Consider the following 18,742-nt stretch of genomic DNA (forward strand, 5'->3'; position numbering starts at 1 on the left):
TCATTTTGTCCTTTGAATAGTGCTATAAGGATATATTTAGAGAAAAGGCTTTTGTTTCCCAGCTTGGGCTGGAAGTAAGAAGTGTAAGTGTTAGAACAGTAAACGTTATGGTCAGAGTCATAGTACAGTGGGTAGGATGCTTGCCTTGTGCGTAGATGAACCAGGTTCAATCCTTATTACTTCATATGGTCCCCTGAACCCCACTAGTAGTGATCCTTAAGTGCACAGCCAGGAGTAAGGCCGGAGTACAACCATGTGTGGCCCCAAAACAGACAAACAAAAGAAGAGCTGAAGATGCCCAGTCAGGGTCCAGAACACAGATTCTCTGCTACCTTGGCACCTCTGCGGCATTGACCATTCATTGGCAACCAATCCAAACTGCATCTATGTCTCAGTGAAAACGGTGACTTTATGCTGAGATATAGAACAGTTTTAAAATGCTGGAAGGATAGTTCCTCAATATTTTTTGTGCTATTATAATGTCATAGTCATAGACACAACACACTTTTAAGCTTCATCTGCATTGATAATGTATTCATACTTTCTTAAATTTATACAATCAACAAAGCACTAAACCAAGCTTTGATCTCTAGTGTTTGCTGATTTCCATTGTAGAATAGCTACCACCAGGGTCAATTCCAAGCTCCCTCAGTGATATCCCTGAACGTGCAGTTGGGAAGAGATACGCAGAAGCATATATATAATTGCTATCAATAGCCCCAAGAGCATACATAACAGCCAAATTAAGTATGTTAATCAGAAAATGGGGTTGAGTCTATTGCTTTTTTAAATTTAATTTCTTTCGTGTAAATTTGTGTAATTAAAATTTCATAACTGAGAATTGACTCACAAATCACTCCTTCTGAGCCAACGTGAGCCTTCTCCAGCACATTGCTAGATCAGTCCTCACTCATACTGCACAAGTATCTCACATATCACCCAGGCTCCCATCAATTTATAGATCTTCCACATTTCAAACATGTCCTGGTCACCAACCCTCACCTCCAAATCTGTATTCATAAAGCTGTGATATGGCAGCATAGTATACATTCACTTTTGGGAACAACTAGCACAGGGACCTTTCTATTATTTTTATATAACTTTTACCTACAAAACTATTAATATATTTGGATATGGTAGGCTGACCTGGACTTCCACCAGGAACATAAAATAAAGTGCATACACATTCTTTTAACTTTCTAAAATCAAAACCTGTCTCAATCCAATTCACATCTGGTCCCAAGGGTTTGGAAAAGAGATAATGGAGATTGTGTGATCCTCATAAAATATAAAGTCACCCTTTCTCATTCAAAATGCCTTATCATTACTGCGGAGATAGAGTCTAAATTCATATATATATAACACAAAGTCTGTAAGCAAGATACAGGAAACTTTTAGTATTTCCTACCTTGTTTTCCTATTCCAAACTACTCATGGGAGTCTCACCAACATCAATTAAAGATTGATCTCAATCCTCTGATATGCCATATCCTATCATTTATCACTACATCTTGGTACTTTTTCTTCCACAGTTTCTATTTCTCATATGCAAAATGGTCATCACAAAGACAAAGCTCTGGTTTTTGTTTTTTTTTGGGACACACCCTGTTGAGCTCAGCTTATTCCTGACTCTGTGCTCAGGAATTTTTCTGTGCTCAGTGATCAGTGGACCATATGCAGTGTCTGGGATCAGACAAAGTCAACTGTGTATAATGCAAGCACTTTAACCCCTGTACGCTTTCTGGCCCCAAAGCCATGAGAGTTACAGTGAAGTAAACAAGTTTACCAAGAGGAAGGTACTTCGTAAAGTGTTTTATTTGAAGAGTATTTTACCCTCATCAGTTTGAAAACAGTTGATTTAAAGCTGGGGCTTGTTTGTTTGTTTGTTTGGGGCCACAACAGTGATTCTCAGGGTTTATTCCTGGCTACACACTCAGGAATTACTCTTGGTGGAGCTCCAGAGACCTTATACGGTGCCAGGGATCAAACCCAGGTATCTCTCCTGACCCGCTGATGCTTTTTTAACTGTTGAATGAATAACAGTTGAGGAAGGAGAGAGTCACCCTATATAAAGAAATAAAAGGAGTTTAAATTGATGGGAAGCTGAGATTATTTCTCTCTCTATCTTTCTCTCTCTCTCTCTCTCTCTCTCTCTCTCTCTCGCACACACACACATGCACACGCGTGCACATACATGCACACACACTCGCGCGCACACACAAATGCAAAGCTTAAAAACTTAAGGGACTGGGGAGAGTTACAGTGTTTTTAACTCATAATAACTAGATGGGTGTTTTTCTGTTTATTATGAAAGAGAAAATGGGCAAGAGAAACCTTAAGCACTCATCATTCTAAGCCAGTACTTTTCATGTTTGCTTGTTTTTTGTTTTCTTTTGCTATTGTTGTTTGACTTGAGTGAGGTGTTTTGATTTATTTGTTTTTGCTGTTACCATTTTGCCTTCCTACCCTGCAGCAACCACAATCTCAGAACAAACAAGTTAACCAAAAGTTTTGAGTGTGAGGTCATTTAAAACCTTTCCATACACCCGCCTTTGAACAAGAGCCTTCTACCTTATGCTTGAACAGTCACAGTACTGGAATCCTATTCACTGAGTCCAGGGATTGAATCATCTCCTCTATAAATGTCAGTTATTTTCATTACAAAAAAAAAAGCCTAAGTCAACCTGAACGCTTAAAAGACAACGAGAAACTGGCAAATTATTTCTAGAGTAGAAATTACCAGAATCACATAATTTTTGGAAGCAGACAGGGGAAAGAGTAAGAGTATTTAATGGAAAAAAGACATAGAAAAACACACAAACAAATGCCAGTTAAAGAGGAGATATGGACTCTAAATGCAAATGAACAATGTCTCTAAAAAAAGAAGAACATAAGATTGTTAGAATTCTATGGGTACAGCATGCATCATCCATCCTTCTTCATTGTTTTTACTATGAATGTGTGATACAAAGCATAAAAGAAGTAGAAAACTAGTTGCCAAATAGTTCTTACTGGTTAACTCTTTCAGATTTTATGTTAAAATCAGTGCAAAACCTGGGTCTTACTAGTGTAATTATTAAAAAAAAAACCCTTCCAACCCCATCAAAAAATGGGGAGAAGAAATGGACAGAAGCTTCCTTAAAAAAAGAAATACAAATGGCCAAAAGGCACATGAAAAAGTATTCTACATCATCAGGGAGATGCAAACCAAAGCAATGAGATATCATGTTACACCACAGAGACTGGCTCACACCAAAAAGAATAATAACAACCAGTCCTGGAGTGGATTGGGGAGAAAGATCCTCTTTCATTGTTGGTGAGAATGCCGACTGGCCCAGTCTTTTAGGAAAATAATAATATTCCTTAAAAAACTAGAAATTAAGCTTCCATATGACCCAGCAATGCCACTTCTGGGAATATATCCCAAGGGTGCAAAAAAGCAGAGTAGGAACTACATATGCACCTGTATGTTCATTGCAGCATTGTTCACAATAGCCAGAATCGGGAAATAACCGAGTGCCCGAGAATAGACTGGTTAAAGAAACTTTGATATATCTACACAATGGAATACTATGCAGCTGTTAAGAAAGATGAAGTCATAAAATTTGCTTATAAGTGGATGGTCATGGAGAGTATCATGCTGAGTGAAACGAGTTTGAAAGAGACGGACAGATATAGAATGACTGCACTCATTTGAGGAATATAAAATAACATAATATGAGACTGATACCCAAGGACATTATAGACAAGGATCAGGAATATGGCTTCATGGTTGCAAGCCAGCCTCATGAGTTGGGGGAGAAAGCAGCTGGAATAAAGAAGAGATCAATAACTCAATGATGGTTGGAGAGATCATTCAGATTGGAAATGTGTGCTGAAAGTAGATTAAGGACCAAACGTGATAGCCTCTCAGTATATGTATTGCAAACCATAATGCCAAAAAATAGAGAGACAGTATTGGAGAAATTGTCACCCATAGAGCAGGGGGAGGATTAGGATGGGGTGGATACCGGGAACATTGGTGGTAGAAATGTGTACTGGTGGAGGGATAGGTGTTTGATCATTGTATGACTGAAACTCAAACATGAAAGCTTTGCAACTGTATCTCACAGTGATTCAATTAATTTTTTTAAAGACCCTGGGTCTTAGGAGCATAGCTATTTCTGTTTATGTGAAAACTGCTATTGTTACAAATCATCCTCATTGAGGTTAAATCAAGCCTAGTACAAGCCAAAGGAGATCACACAATCTGATTTATTTTTGGGCAACTGTTATCTAATTACTGAATTTTTTTATCCCTATCAAATTTATATACAAATATAACTGAACAATTTCAATCTAAACTACTAAAAAAATACTGGCTCTAAAATCACCGCCATAATCATGGCTAATCACTACAGTCTCAAGATGTGAGAGTGAATCTGTTGAAAAAATTAGGTATGAGTATCTTGTGACTGAAATCTCTAGGCTCTCAGAGAATCTAGAATGAGCAATCTCCCCTTACCTCCCTGTTCTTCATGGAACCTAATCAAAACAACATTCTATATCCACAGGCAAGTTTTTATATGGGTAAATAAAATTTACCTATAGGGAATAAAATGTGGTCTGGTAAAAGTAAAACAGTGAAAAGTCTGAAATATGGATTTTTCCATTTCACTAGTAGAAAACCAGAGACTATAGAGCAAGACAGGCAGGATAAAAATAATTCAGAAATTATAAAACAAAACAAGGTCATCTTTTAACTAACGGTATCATTTGTGAGTACAGGAGGGACACTAAGGTATATTGAAAAATCTACTGTGTACTGGGAACTTTGCCAAGGATTTTAGCTCATCTTTCTTAGTTGTCTTGGTAATTATTCAGGTCATATGATCTCCATTTATAGATGAAGAAACAAAAACCTAGAAACTTTTAGGCTGATTTCCCAAAATGTATTTTAAAAATTATTTTACTCACCATGTTTTACTTTTGATAGGACTGGAGCAATAGCACAGGGGATAGGGTGTTTGCCTTGCACGTGACTGACCTGGGTTCGATTTCTCCATCCCTCTCAGACAGCCCAGCGAGTTACCCAGAGTATCCCACCCACATGGCAGAATCCGGCAAACTACCCATGGCGTATTCAATATGCCAAAACCAGTAACAACAAATCTCACAATGGAGATGTTACTGGTTCCCGCTCGAGCAAATAGATGAACAACGGGCTGACAGTGCTACAGTGCTACAGTATGATTTCAACATACAACATTCCAAGACCACACCTCCACCAGCGTATCTCTATCCCTCCACTATTCTCAGGGCTTCCTTTCCCCATAAAGTCTGTCTTTGCATCATGGTAAAGTTATTTCTGCATATCAATTCAAGGATTCTGTTGCTTTGGAACATTTGCTATTCTATTACTGTACTTCATTATATCACCCACATATGCATTTTTACTTATTTCCTGAAACGCATTTGTAACAATATTATGATTTAATTGTCAGTCACTGACTCATATGATCTAGCTCTATACAGTCCAATGATTAAGAGATGTGTACAGCTGGCCCATGACTAAATATAAAAGTGTTTATTTCCAGAAAGGTAGTAAAATTTAGTAAAAAGAATGTGCTGCCCAAGAGTGAAAGATTAAATAAGTTTTCATTCAAAAAAATAGGAATTACTGAGTCTTTGTACTGGAATCTTTGGTGATCCGATTACCAAACCAGAAAATTTGATGATTAAACTCAAAATGAGGTTTTTGCTATATTATCCATTTAATATTAAGGTTCTATAACATAAAAGAGGTCAAATTTTCCTTTTTTCTATAAAAAGTTTACCTATGATTGTCAAGGCCATGCCATTTCTAGTAGTTTCTCAGTAAGTAAAATAAAGGTCACACAGATACCAGTCTTTGGACAGGATATGAAGTTAACTATCCTCATGGGGGCATTTGCAATGAAAGCTCTTACAGCTGAGAAGTCTTTTGTTTGAATAGAGTCACTTGCCAAAATGGTAAGGACTTAAACATTAGATGTGGGGTGGATTCTAATGGGAAAGGTGGCCTATCCCTCCTAGATAGCATGATTTCTCTGGTTTTGCTGATAAAGAGATAAAACTCAATTGTATATGTTGATTTTATACCTCCTGTTTTCTAAACTTATTTTCACTGTATGAAAATAAACTTCACTGTATGCTTAATAAACTGATGTTTTGGGAGGAAGAAAATTTGTAAAAGGAGCCTTGAAGCCAGAATAATAAGTTTGCAAACCGAGGCAATAGTCCTTGAGAGCAGTGATCACAGTAGTAGTTATAGCTATGATTCAGTCAAGCAAATAGTTCACAGAACAGCGGCAGGAAGCCCCACCTGGAGAGATCATTATGGGCTCCATGAACTTCACTCTATAACTAAATATGCCAACCAAATGCCTTATGTAGCAACCCAAAAAAATTCTCTCCTAAGTCCATCTCCTTCTCAGCTCCGGCGGTGGGTCAAGAAAAATGTTAAAATTCCTCTACCTTTTACTTAGTCATAACTACTCACTCGGTCAATAGCCAGAAGCCTTGAATGTTCTCTCCAAAAGTCTTAGCTATGTGGCTCTTCAAATCTTCCAAGGCAGTCTCTATTGCACCTGGCTGAGCAAGAAGAAGAAAACACCAAGTTTAGAGAGAATTGCATCTTTTCTGTGCTTCTGAGTAGTTTGTATATCCCAGGAGCTCCTATAGAAAACTGACTAGGGAAGACAGTTCACATATTTACTGGTTTGTCCTAGGTCTGTATGCAGGAAACTTAACTGTGAACTCTCATATTTACTCTTTCTCCATGGACAGGTCAAATGTGACTCAAGTCCCATATTTCATAATCCTACTCAATTTGACCAGGAACATGACTAAGTGGTTCTATTTAATGTGCTGGAGTACCTGCTAGCAAGCATTAACAGTGAGAGCAATCTTGGGATGACACTGCCATTTGTGATCCTGTAATTTCATGAGCATCACAGCCAAGTGTGTACGCACAGCAATAAGCATGTGTAATTCCCAGTCATCACTACTGAAAGAAAGACAAAGGGAAAATATTTATCCACTCTTTCTCATAGGAATGGAGACAGGGATTTTCAAAGTACCAATTTTCTGTACACTATTTTATCAGAAAGTTAAAAGTTCTTAACAATTTATGTATTTCCTAAATCGATTATTTTATTGGTCAATAAGCATGTGGCAATAAAACAGTAAAGAGAAACCATCTTGCAATGTAATGCTCTGACTGTAAAGTGTTGCCACCACTAGCAATGAATCTTTTTCATTTTTACCATACCTTCTTCGTTTGTCTCTAAATTCCTGATAGGTCTAGCTTAAGTATAAACATTAGATATAGGTCCTAATTAGAAATTTGAGCTTTGTAAATTCTAGATAATTAAGTATTAAAATTCAGTGCATATCAGAATCGCTGGATGTTTTGCACACATAGATTTCTGGGGCTAGAGAGCTAGCACAATGGGCTAGCTCTGTGTGGAGTATGCCCAGGTTTGATCCCTGGCACTTCATGACGCCACTTCCATCCCCCAAGCACCACTTGGTGCCACCCCTGAGCAGAGTTAGGAGTAATTGCTGCCCATCTCCTGCTGAATATGCCTACAGTTTGCCCCCAAATACAGACAAACAGAAAATCCCACAGAGTTCTGAGCCCAAATACAAGAATTTCTGTTTCATAAATCTGGGGTGGACCAAAGCATATTCACTCTAGCAAGTTCTTAGATGATCTTCTTAGTAAGATATTCTGCTGAAAGAGCAATTATGCCTCGATAATTAGCCTCAACTTTGACCACACATCAGAATCACCAGAGGGGCTTTTAAAAATCTTAATCCGCAAACTGCACATCACAACAATTATATCACAAACTCCGTGGCTGAAACCCACATATCAGCTCATCGAGAGTTTTTTTTTTTTTTAAGTCCCAGATCAATCCAATGTGTAGCCAGGTTTGAGAATCACTATAATCTAAGGCTTATCCAGAATAAGACATTTATTTAATTTCACAGGGGTCATGCTGCAGCTTTGTGGGAAATCAAGTTGCCAAGTTCACTTAGCTAAGAGGTGACAGAAATAAACCAGAAAATTCAGAACCTTCATTCCCAGTCCCAAGATGCAATTGATGTTCTTATTCTCAAACTCTGGACCACTGACAAATAATTGTCCAATTCTGCCACCACATTTTTATAATAAGATTTTAGTGCCAAACAGCATACCTCTGAATATCAACATAGCTAATCCTGCATGCCTGAGTTCCTTCTATCACAAATGCAAAACAGGAACTCTATCTTCAAGGACCTTTTCCTCCAGGTGAGGTGGTGACAGGATTTTGGTTTACCTATTTCCTCATTTTATGCTAAAGCCTTTAAAACAGTTTGACCACAAAGTACAAAGAAATATATTATATGAAAATCCATATATGTCAAACACGAAAAGAATAAAATCCACTTAGATGGAGTGAGGTTAAATGGAGTCAGATTTATCTCCTTGCCCTTAAACCTCCTAATTCACTCCACCCAATGACCCATGTCCCCATCACCCCAAAATTACAGGATAATTCCTGAACAGAGTTGTGTGACTCAGGTTCATATATAAGATCTAACACGTGTAAATCTATAACCTATAGCCAATTATTTGTCATTTATTTGTTTGCATTTCTTTACATATGAAAAAACTAAGAAGACTGCACCAAAGTTTCCTGAGCCAAGTTGATGATTAAAACCTCATAGAAATCTTACAGAAATATGTTCAGAGCTTTTCTACCAAGATACTCTGAGTCTATCTTTTTAACAAGTTTCCTATTGAATTGATCCGTCAGCCAGTGGAATGAAGGATTCATAACTCTTTCGTCATTGTTTGATGCTAACAAAAGGGCAATTTTTTTATTAGCTGACATAACCAGTCCTGGCTGCTAAAGCCTGTACATCATGGAATTTGTAAATTCCAGAATACTAATCAAATAGACCTTGAGTTCCCACTGACAAAGGAAAGGAAGCTTCACCTTTGGATTCAGGGTTCTTGCCAGCAGAAATGTACTGCCCTGAAGGGAAAGTCCCTATTATCACATGGTGATTCTCTCTCCACACAACTTCAGATTCTCAGGGTGCAGCTCACCAAAGAATTTTGTAATGATATTTTATTGCCAGAAGTATTTTTCCTATCACTCTCCCTATACTCACGTAATTCCTGCCTTAGCTAATACAACTTGGTAGTGAAACTATTAATTTTAGAAGAAAAAAAATTGCAAGTGAAGTTGAAGAATAATAAAGTAATCCTAAAATAGCCATTTTGTTACACTCTTTTATGCCAGGCAGTTTGCCAGCAATATGTGAAGATGAATATAATACTGTAATTTTTTTTAACCTTACTTTGGAAAGCAAGAGCAAAATCTATCAAAGCCATCTAAACTATGATCTAAAATTCTACCTCTGTGGTCATACTACAGACATTCTTAAATGTGCGCAAAATGGCATATGTATAGTCCTCACAGCTCTATTTGTGGTTAGCAAAAAATTGGAACAGCCTCAAAATCTATCAATAGAAAATTTGTTAATATTTTGAGTATATTCATATAAACGAATATGAATAAGGTATTTTTAAAATGAGAAAACTAGTACTGACATGGAAACATTTAAAATATGTATATTTTATATTATTTTTAAGTAAAGAAAATTTTTATTCAGAAGAGAAGGTGAATATGCAGGCTTGTATATAAAAATGGAGTATAAAGAGTAAGAAAAACATTTGTGTTTGTTTCATATGTCTAAAGAAACTGTGAAAATACCTATAGAATTTATTAATTATTGTTTCTAAGGAAGAAACTTGTTGGATTACTATAGATAATTAGATAATAAAGTGAGGCACAAGGTAAAAGTTACTTTTTACCTTCTAAAAAAGTAAGATATTTAAAACAAAGTGTGTTCTTTACTGAAGATTCTTGAAGTCTCTGGAGTTTTGCAAGTGTCCTGACTGTGAAATTTTACTTTCAAGTGAAACATTGATCATGCCCTATGGAACAATTATGCATTATGCTATAATAAAGTATTTTATTCTTTCCACTGCAATTAAAATTCTGTTATAATAAATTAATTTGGGCTATCTAGTACTATAAATGAAAGAATTTGTGTAAACACACTGATACTATTCAGAACTTGCATGAACAATTGTTGCCCAGGACAGTAAGTCTTAAATCTTGCCTTTCTGCTTGCTGTGAGACTCATGTTGTCATCTTCTCATTCTGTTTGCTGATGAACTCATTTGTTACACGGGTAAGATTTATGGTGACAGAGCTGTGGGGCGATGACAAGAACTTTTGGTAATGTTCACCAATAAAATATTTTATTGTCAGTTTTATTGTCATCATTAAATGAAAGGGAAGTGTGGTACTATGATTTGGGGATCAAATTATTACTTCGATGGGACAGTGAGAGCTCTGTATCCTTTTAAATCTAAACTAACAGAAAATAATGATGAAATACTACATGTTCATCAAGTGATAGAATGAGTCTTAGCAAGATACTACACATTTGTTTCTAATTCTAAATTTGAAAATAAAATCACTGGAGAAAATCTATACTTATAAATCACTACATAGAAAATTGGACAAATGTACTAAATAGTCCAGAATTAAATATCTTCAGTCAAAACAAATATACTGAGGAAATTTCAGACATATGTTTATTTCCTTGCTTCTCCTTTAGCAAAACAATTACTGGGAAATCATCATACAAATAATACTCAAGTCATATGTAATATTTTATTTGTTTTTGGCACTAAACCCAATGATATTCAGGCTACTTGCAGTTCAAGGGCTCTGGAGTTGATCTCAGTGGTATTTGGGGCAACCTGTGGTGCCAGGGATCAAACTCAGGACCCCTACACTTAAATATGTGCTAAGCCCATTGAGTTAATTTTCCAGTACTCCTATACTTATTTTCTCCTATGCATTGAACTTAACTAGACAATGAGAGCATGGGGAATACAGAAAGGAATGCTCTCACAGACTCAGATATACTAAAAGTTCTATTGGGGTGTCATGCCTGAATAAGATTTTGGGGGAATATATATATTATCAGAAAACATTATCGGTTTTATGTAATTGGTAAAGTCCAAGGAAACTGGTGTTTTCCTGAAAATGAAGGAAATGCATCTTATTTCTTTATTCTTAAATATCTGCTCATGGACCGGGGGTGGGGATAGTCATTAAATCTTCAAGGGATTTTAGTGTAAGGAATGGAGTTGAGAGCACTTCTGTACAGTAGGATATATAATTTCTAAATCAGAAAGAAGCTCACATAGACAATAACAATACAACCAATATATTTAGTTGTTCTCCATGCAAGAGCAAGACACAGGGAACCCTATAGTAAGGGAAGAGGAAAGGGAGAGGGTATGAAAGCCAAATTAGTGTCATGAAAGCAATGATATCTTGCTACACAATGGGAAGTCCCAAACCTGCTTATTAAAGTCTCCTTGCTCACAATAGAACACAGGCTATAAAAAGGCCATGGGGAACCATTAATTAAATATTAAAAGATCAAATAGTTTTAGTCCCATTAGTTTGTATGTAATTTACTTTCTCAAGTATAAATTTAGAGATAATTCCCCATCCCTAATCACTTTCAACTTTCTGATAAGGTATCTGAAAATATAGAGTCCTACGGGGAGCTTAAAAATATCTTTCCCCATGTAGATTAAGCATTGTTCCTTTCATAAGAAGTTACTTTTGAATATCAGTCTCCACAACCAAAGTGATTATGATAATATACCTCAAATTATTAGCCTTGAGGGGTATTTATGTTCTAAGAAGGCACAAGGATCTTTTTAGATATGTCTAAGTAATAATAGCAGATGAATTAAAACCGGAGGAAAAGGTTACAAGCAGACTGATAGCAAGTGGTTTAGACACTCATTGCTATGATCTAATTTTGAAGCCAATAGAGGGTGATAGAAAGTATCAGAAGTCTTGGCTGCCTGTTCCTGTCTTGATCCCAATACTGCAGGATAACAAAATTACATATTCTTTGCATGTTTCAGGGATGTTTTACATTAAATAATCTCTAAATTGTCTTCATCTCTCAGAAATGATATTGTTAAGCTGAGACGAACACAATTTAGTAAGCAAATGGTAGGAAACATTAAAGAGGAAAGAAAAATCTCCAAGTGACCCATACATAAACACAATAGAGATTTGTTTTTGGAGTTTGGTTGGGGGGAGGGGTTATGGGCCCTACCCAGAGGTGCTCAGGACTTACTCCTGGTTTTGTGCTTAGTGCTCACTCCTGACAAGGCTCAGGGGACCATAACGGATGCTGGGTATCAAACCCAGGGTAACTGTATGCAAGGCAAGCACTCTATTCCCTGTGCTATCTCTCCAGCCCTGCACAATAGGTTTAAGGAATGATGCAGATTCCTTCATATCTTGTGTAAAAAATGCAAGTGCACCTCATAAAAATATAATACATATAGTTACATATCAGTCATGCACAATGCTAAAATATGCTTCTTATTTGTCTTGAATTAATTGACTCTTTAAAAAAAGCCATATGCTTGCATTTGTAGCTTAAAATCATGTACTTTATCGTCCCTTAAATATTAGTATTGGCTACCTACTCCTGTCACCTGAAACAATGGGTGCCACCCTTCCACTATAAACCAAAGAATGAGTGCCCTTCCCAGTTAAAAGATATGTAACAGACACTAAATACCCAACAAAATTCAAATAATGCACAGTTCATAGGTATTGTAGGATGTTATGTGTCTGGAGAAAAGATGCTATGGAATGATACTGATCGGCATAAATATGTAACTTTAAATACTATATTTTGAGGGCTGGAGAGTAATATATTCTGTAAAGCATTTTCTTGCATGTGGTCTACCCAGAATTGATTCCCAGCATCCCATATAATTCCCAGAGCCCATCAAAAGTGATTCTTGAGCACAGAACAAGGAGTAATACCTGAGCACCACCACGTATGGCCCAACCCCCACCCATTACGTTTTGCTCAATAAATTATACATAAAGAAAATTTTAAAGGATACACAACAAAACGTATAATAGAATATTCAATGCTCCGTGGTTACTGTGTTGTTGTTGCTGTTATTGAATCACCATGAGAAAAGTTACAAAGCTTTTAATTATAAGTCTCAGTCATACAATGATCAAACACCCATCCCTTCACCAGTGCACATGTTCTACCACCAAGAACTCCAGTACACCTCCCATCCCACCCACCCTCCCCTGTGTGGCTGATGATTTTTCACCTTACTCTCTCTTTACTTAGATTATATTCAATATTTCAACATAAAACTCACTATTATTATTTGGAATTTTCCCCCAACAATCAGACCTGCCAAAAAGGCATCATTTGATAATTTGTTTTCCATTTCTGAGAATGAAGAGCATATGAGGTTTGGGATTTCTGGTATTTTAGTAATCAACTGCCATAAGTCGTGTCACTGCAAGCTCGTACGTCTGTTTAGTGTGCTCTAAAAGATGGTGGTCGCCAAGCCGCCGCCACTGCCACCACCGCCAAAAGGAAAGGCCAAGAGAGAAAAACCTTTCCCCTCCCGGGGCGGCATGGGGCCTTGGCTTAGTTCACAGTCTAGAGGCATTTCTGCAAGAAGCCGCTGGGTTCCAATAGTAGTTAGTGGACTTCTGGGATCATGGTCGTTCAGGAATGGAGGAGCCGTTCGTGTGGCCTGCGGTTACTTTTAAGCAGTGCAATTATGATGACTTTCATTTTGCTCATCTTCACTTTCCACTTTTTAAAATAAGTCATCTCCTATGAAATCACTTTAAAATACCTGATGCAATGAATGATCAGATTTTTTAAAGCTTCTGAATTCACAACATGTGCTTTAAATTATTATTCTTTAATAAAATTATTTTTAATTGCTTCATGGGAGCATAGAACTGATACTTGTGGGACATTGATTCTAATTCTAGTTTTGCCATTCATTTAGAATCTTAGACATGTCAGTGCTCAATAATCAGTAAGACACTAGTCATGCAATAAAATTCTTTGTTATTAACTTCTGTCTTGGAACATGAGAGTATTGACTACCTTCTCAGTAGTTCAAGTGTGACCTATGAGTAGAGAGAATCAGAATTGTCAGAGGCTTTATGTAAATGCAGAATGCAAGATCTCCTTCTGGACCTATTAAATCAGATCAACATTATAACAAGACTTCCTGGTGATTTGTTTAAGCAAGAAAGATGTAGAAGTTCTGTCTTACATTATCAATAGATAGCCTTTCAGTTCCAGAGGCAGTTCTTTGATGAATGTTTTTAGTGTATCTAAGTCAATGAGAGATGTGGTCATATTTAATTTCCTTTTGTGAAAATAAATCAGAATCTTTATTAGTACTCCTACTATAGACCCTATACATCTGTATTTATAGCTCATCCTAGAGTTCACAGATGCTTCCTATGACCAATTACAGAAACGTAAATACAAACTTTTTTTAAAAAAGAAATAATTTATAATAATAATTAGATGTAAATTATGAAATGTTAATAAATATATCTGGCTTATATTAAGAAATCTTGCAAAGTTAGTCTTGTTTGTTTGTTTTTTAACACACCCCCCTTATAGAAAACTGGTATTTTATTGACACTTTGCAGAGGATGTAGACAAGAATACTTACACTAACATACATGATTTATTTCCCTGATCCCATTTCTCATATCCCATCATGTAAACAAATCTGTGCTTCACAAGATAGTTAGATTGGATCATTCCATTATCTAATTCAAAAATATATTGATAATTGTAAGTTTCAGTCGAACTAAAAGTTAAGTTTTCATTATCCTCACATACATTAAAGTACATCTATTATACTCAAATACTATGTATTCTCCCTTATATATGCTTTGTGCTTTTTTTCTTCCTTTTCCTCACTCTTTTATCTCCTAGCTCCTAAATAAAATTATTTTCTTAGTATTTTTGGAAAAAATATTAAAATATATTTTTCATATATATCTACTGCTCTAAATTATATACGTTATTATATTGGCCTAAAGTGTATATATTGATCTTAAATATATATGTATACATATGAAGCGTAGTGCTGAGTGCATCAAAAATGTAACCGTAATAGGTCCTAAAGAGTCCTCATGTATATTTTGACTTATGCTAAGATTAAATTTTTCTTCTAAAACTTGAAAATGTTAGATTGTTTCTATACATCTGATGAAAAAAATGTTCATTACATAAAATGGAGCCATTGGTGAAAACCCTTATGAGGAGTCATTAATTCAAATGTACATTTTGTAGGAATAACTTTTGACATCACTGTGTCACACTGTCACTATCATCCCATTGTTCATTGATTTACTAGAGCAGGCACCAGTAATGTCTCCACTCATCTCAACCCTGAGATTTTAACAGCCTCTTCTTACTAGTCTTTCCCAATGATTGGAGGCTCTTTTAGGGTCAGAGGAATGAGACCTGTTATTCTTACTGTATTTGGCATATTGAATATGCCAGGGGGAGTTTGCCAGGCTCTTCCGTTTGGGAAGGATATGCTTGGTAGCTTGCCGGCTCTCACTTTCTGATGATGTGTCCAGGAATATGTTCACTCATGCACAAGGCTTGGCCCGAGCATGTGGAAAGCGTCCTGGAGCATGGTGGCGGTTGAGTGGTGGAGGTCGGCTGCCAGGGTTGGGTCCCTTGGGGCAGGGAGGGCTCTCACAGCCCCTGTCTGGGGCTCCTCGACTTTTGACATACAGAGATATAAATCCTAGCTACAGTTTTCCACTATATTATATAATGGGTGCAAGTTATATAACCCCTCTGAAATTTCAGTATATTGACCATTAAAATAAATAGCCTTCCTCAGTGATGTTCCAAGAGACTTGGCTTTATAATCTCCAGAAAACCATAGAGCCAAAAAGCATCATGGAAATGAACAAATAAAGAAGCAAATTTTGTGTGATTAACATAGATCATCTGGAGCATTTACTAGGACTACCTACTTTTCCTTTCTGTTTTCAAGTTTGGGTTGAGTGCAACAGACACTTCTGTAAGTTTTGAGAGCCTGAGGAACATAGTAAGTCATTTCCCTTGCCAATGATGAGAACCACCATCAGGCATGGTGGCAGCATGTATTCCCAGCTGCTGGTTTCCTGGTTTACATGATGGGAGAGAACAACTGCAGAATCTGTACTTCCTTTTACTAGTCAGAACTGCTCCCTCAGATCCTTCTTCCCCTACAGTAGCCAACTGTGAAACTTAGTGAAGAAGGAGACACCAACTTTTCCTGAATATGATTCAGATTTGCAAGTGTGGACTCGCAGAGAGATCCAAGCTCCAGTTTTTCCTGATGAGTTCCACGTGGTCATAAAGAATTCCAGCTTCTCTCTACAGGTTGCAATTTGTCCTTATTACTTATCCCATCTGTACTTGGTTACTATAAAAATTTGGTTACTATAGAAATTTCAATTCCCTCTCCAGATGCTAAAGGGAGTATCTTTGCATAGACTTCTCAGCCAGGTTTAACAACAGCAGCTGATGCCAACAATAAAATATTTATTCTGTGTTACTCGTGTTCATTCTCCTCTCACTAAACTCTGACATCATCAATATGAAAGATAAGAAATTTTGAGAAGTGCTTTTATTTTCTTCACAGATGTATCTCAAAATTAAGCTTCATATTCAATAAAGTTCACAAACTTTGGAACACAAACTATGTGCAGAAAGTATAAATATAGAATATAGAATCTATTAAAGCAGTTTTCACATAAAAATCTATATTTTCCAAAACATGTAGATATATACATGCCTATTGAATCACTTTCATTTTAATTTTTTTCTACCAGAACTATATTATAAAAGCAACAAAGACAGGAGTCAATAGTTAAGGTTTCATAAATATGGCAGCCAATGTTTTCCCAAGCCAGTATGAAATTTGTGAAATTTTACGCATCTGTGAAATCAAGTTGAATATTTTTTTAAAGAGAGATGTCTCATGTAAACTTCAAAAACAATACAGTCTCTGCTGCCTGAGTGTACAGTCTGTGATTTTGTCCCAATGGATTGTAGCCTTGATACTGATCACTAATGGGTTGACAAGAATTGGGAAAGATCTGTAAGCAGGGAAAGGGGAACTTAATCAGAGAAGTATAGAAGCCTATGAATCACTCTTTACTTGATTCAAATATTACACAGTTACATTGCTATTTTCAAATCAAGATATTTAAAAAAGTAACTTGTTACCCACCTATATACTTAGTAACATATTTCCAATATTCAGGGAAGAGACCTCAGCATAAAGCTGCCACTACAGATTGAGAATTTTATTTTTTTTTGTAACTGTTTTGGGGGATGCGTCCAACTGTGTTAAGGCTTATTCTTTGCTCTGTACTCAGGGATCACTCCTGGTGGTACTTGTGGGACCATTTTCAATGCTGGAGGTCAAACTCAGGTCGGCCATGTGCAAAGTAGGCACGTAACTTCTGTACTATCTCTCCAGCCCTAAGTTTGACAGTACCAATTCCCAAGTGAGAAGTTTGAGGTCAATCCATTCTCAGGAATTCTATCTCCATCATCCATGTCTCTTTCAAATATAGAACAAGTCCCAACTTTGGGCTCACAGTTCTCAATTCTATATATCTGTTACTCTCTATACAGGACGTCAGTTCATTGAGGTTAGATTTTGCACACAGTTTGGATAGAAGAGTCCAAGATCCTTAGTACCTGGAGTTTACTCTCTTTGGTATTATTTAGCAACCAAATATAGGCCCTGACAGAGAAATAGTACAGCAGGGACAGTGTTTGCTTTATACACAGCAAACCCAGGTTTGATTTCCAGCACACCGTTGCGTATCCCAAGTTTCTACAGGAGTGAACTCTGATCACAGAGCCAGAAATAAGCCCTGAGCATGGGTAAATGCTGTCCAAAAACAAATAAAAATTGAACCTTAGGGGCTAGGTAGTATAGGGGTGAAGCATACTGCCTTGAATGTGACTGACCCTGGTTGAATTCCTGATATTGCATGTGGTTCCCTGAGAACCTCAAAGAACGCCAGGAAGAAGCCCTGAGCATCCCTGGAAGTGGCCCCCAAACAAAACAAAACAAACAAAATAGGATTGTAACTTCTCTAAAACTGACATCTTTCATCTAGAAGATGAAAGGTAAGGATTCCAACTTCACAGTTATTGCAAATATCACATGACATAACGAACATTAAATTGCATGATAAATGATGTGTCATAGCTCTATAGAAGGAGGAAATTGCCCATAGTATTTAAGAGCATAAATGACTTTATTATTTTACCCTTGTAACGAAGTACTTCCGTGAGGTGTAAGACTGGAGATAAGGATTGGGGTACAGTGTCGATTCAGTCACACTTGTCTGACTTGAAATTAGCCTCGTTGCTAGGTCCTTGCCTGGATCCTCCTCCTCTCTGGAGAGCTGATCAGTCTCAGACAACTCATCTCCCTCTTGTTTCAGAGATACAGGCTGGAATCCTTCAAAACTCCCAATTGATGACATTTCTTCAGTCTAAAACAAGAAAAGAAATAGCCTTCTCACTAAAAAAAAATAGCACCCTGTATTGGTTGTTAACAGCAGTACAGGCAACTGTGAGCAAATGGTGTTATTGAAACCGACAAAGCTTACAGAGTTAACTAAAGATGGGTACTGAGGGTTGCTCATCAATAGCACAGACCTTATCAGGGCCTTTCTGACAGGGTATAGAAGCAGGAAACTCTGAACAGAATTAAGGGGAT

At 36.8% G+C, this 18,742-nt stretch overlaps 1 protein-coding gene across 1 annotated transcript in view; it reads right to left on the reverse strand.

Annotated features, from left to right (window-relative positions):
- TPRG1 (tumor protein p63 regulated 1) overlaps positions 1 to 18,506 on the reverse strand; it is a 136,160-nt gene extending 117,654 nt beyond the window's left edge. Inside the window, exons 1-2 of the mRNA XM_004603015.2 lie at positions 18,288 to 18,506; positions 6,521 to 6,612 (exon numbers count right to left, since the gene is read on the reverse strand). Of these exons, the coding sequence (XP_004603072.1) occupies positions 6,521 to 6,612; positions 18,288 to 18,506 (311 nt within the window). The remainder of the gene's footprint in view (positions 1 to 6,520; positions 6,613 to 18,287) is intronic.
- Positions 18,507 to 18,742: the final 236 nt, after the last annotated feature.

Source organism: Sorex araneus, chromosome 2, assembly GCF_027595985.1.
Source record: "Sorex araneus isolate mSorAra2 chromosome 2, mSorAra2.pri, whole genome shotgun sequence".
Taxonomy (NCBI): Eukaryota; Metazoa; Chordata; class Mammalia; order Eulipotyphla; family Soricidae; genus Sorex; species Sorex araneus.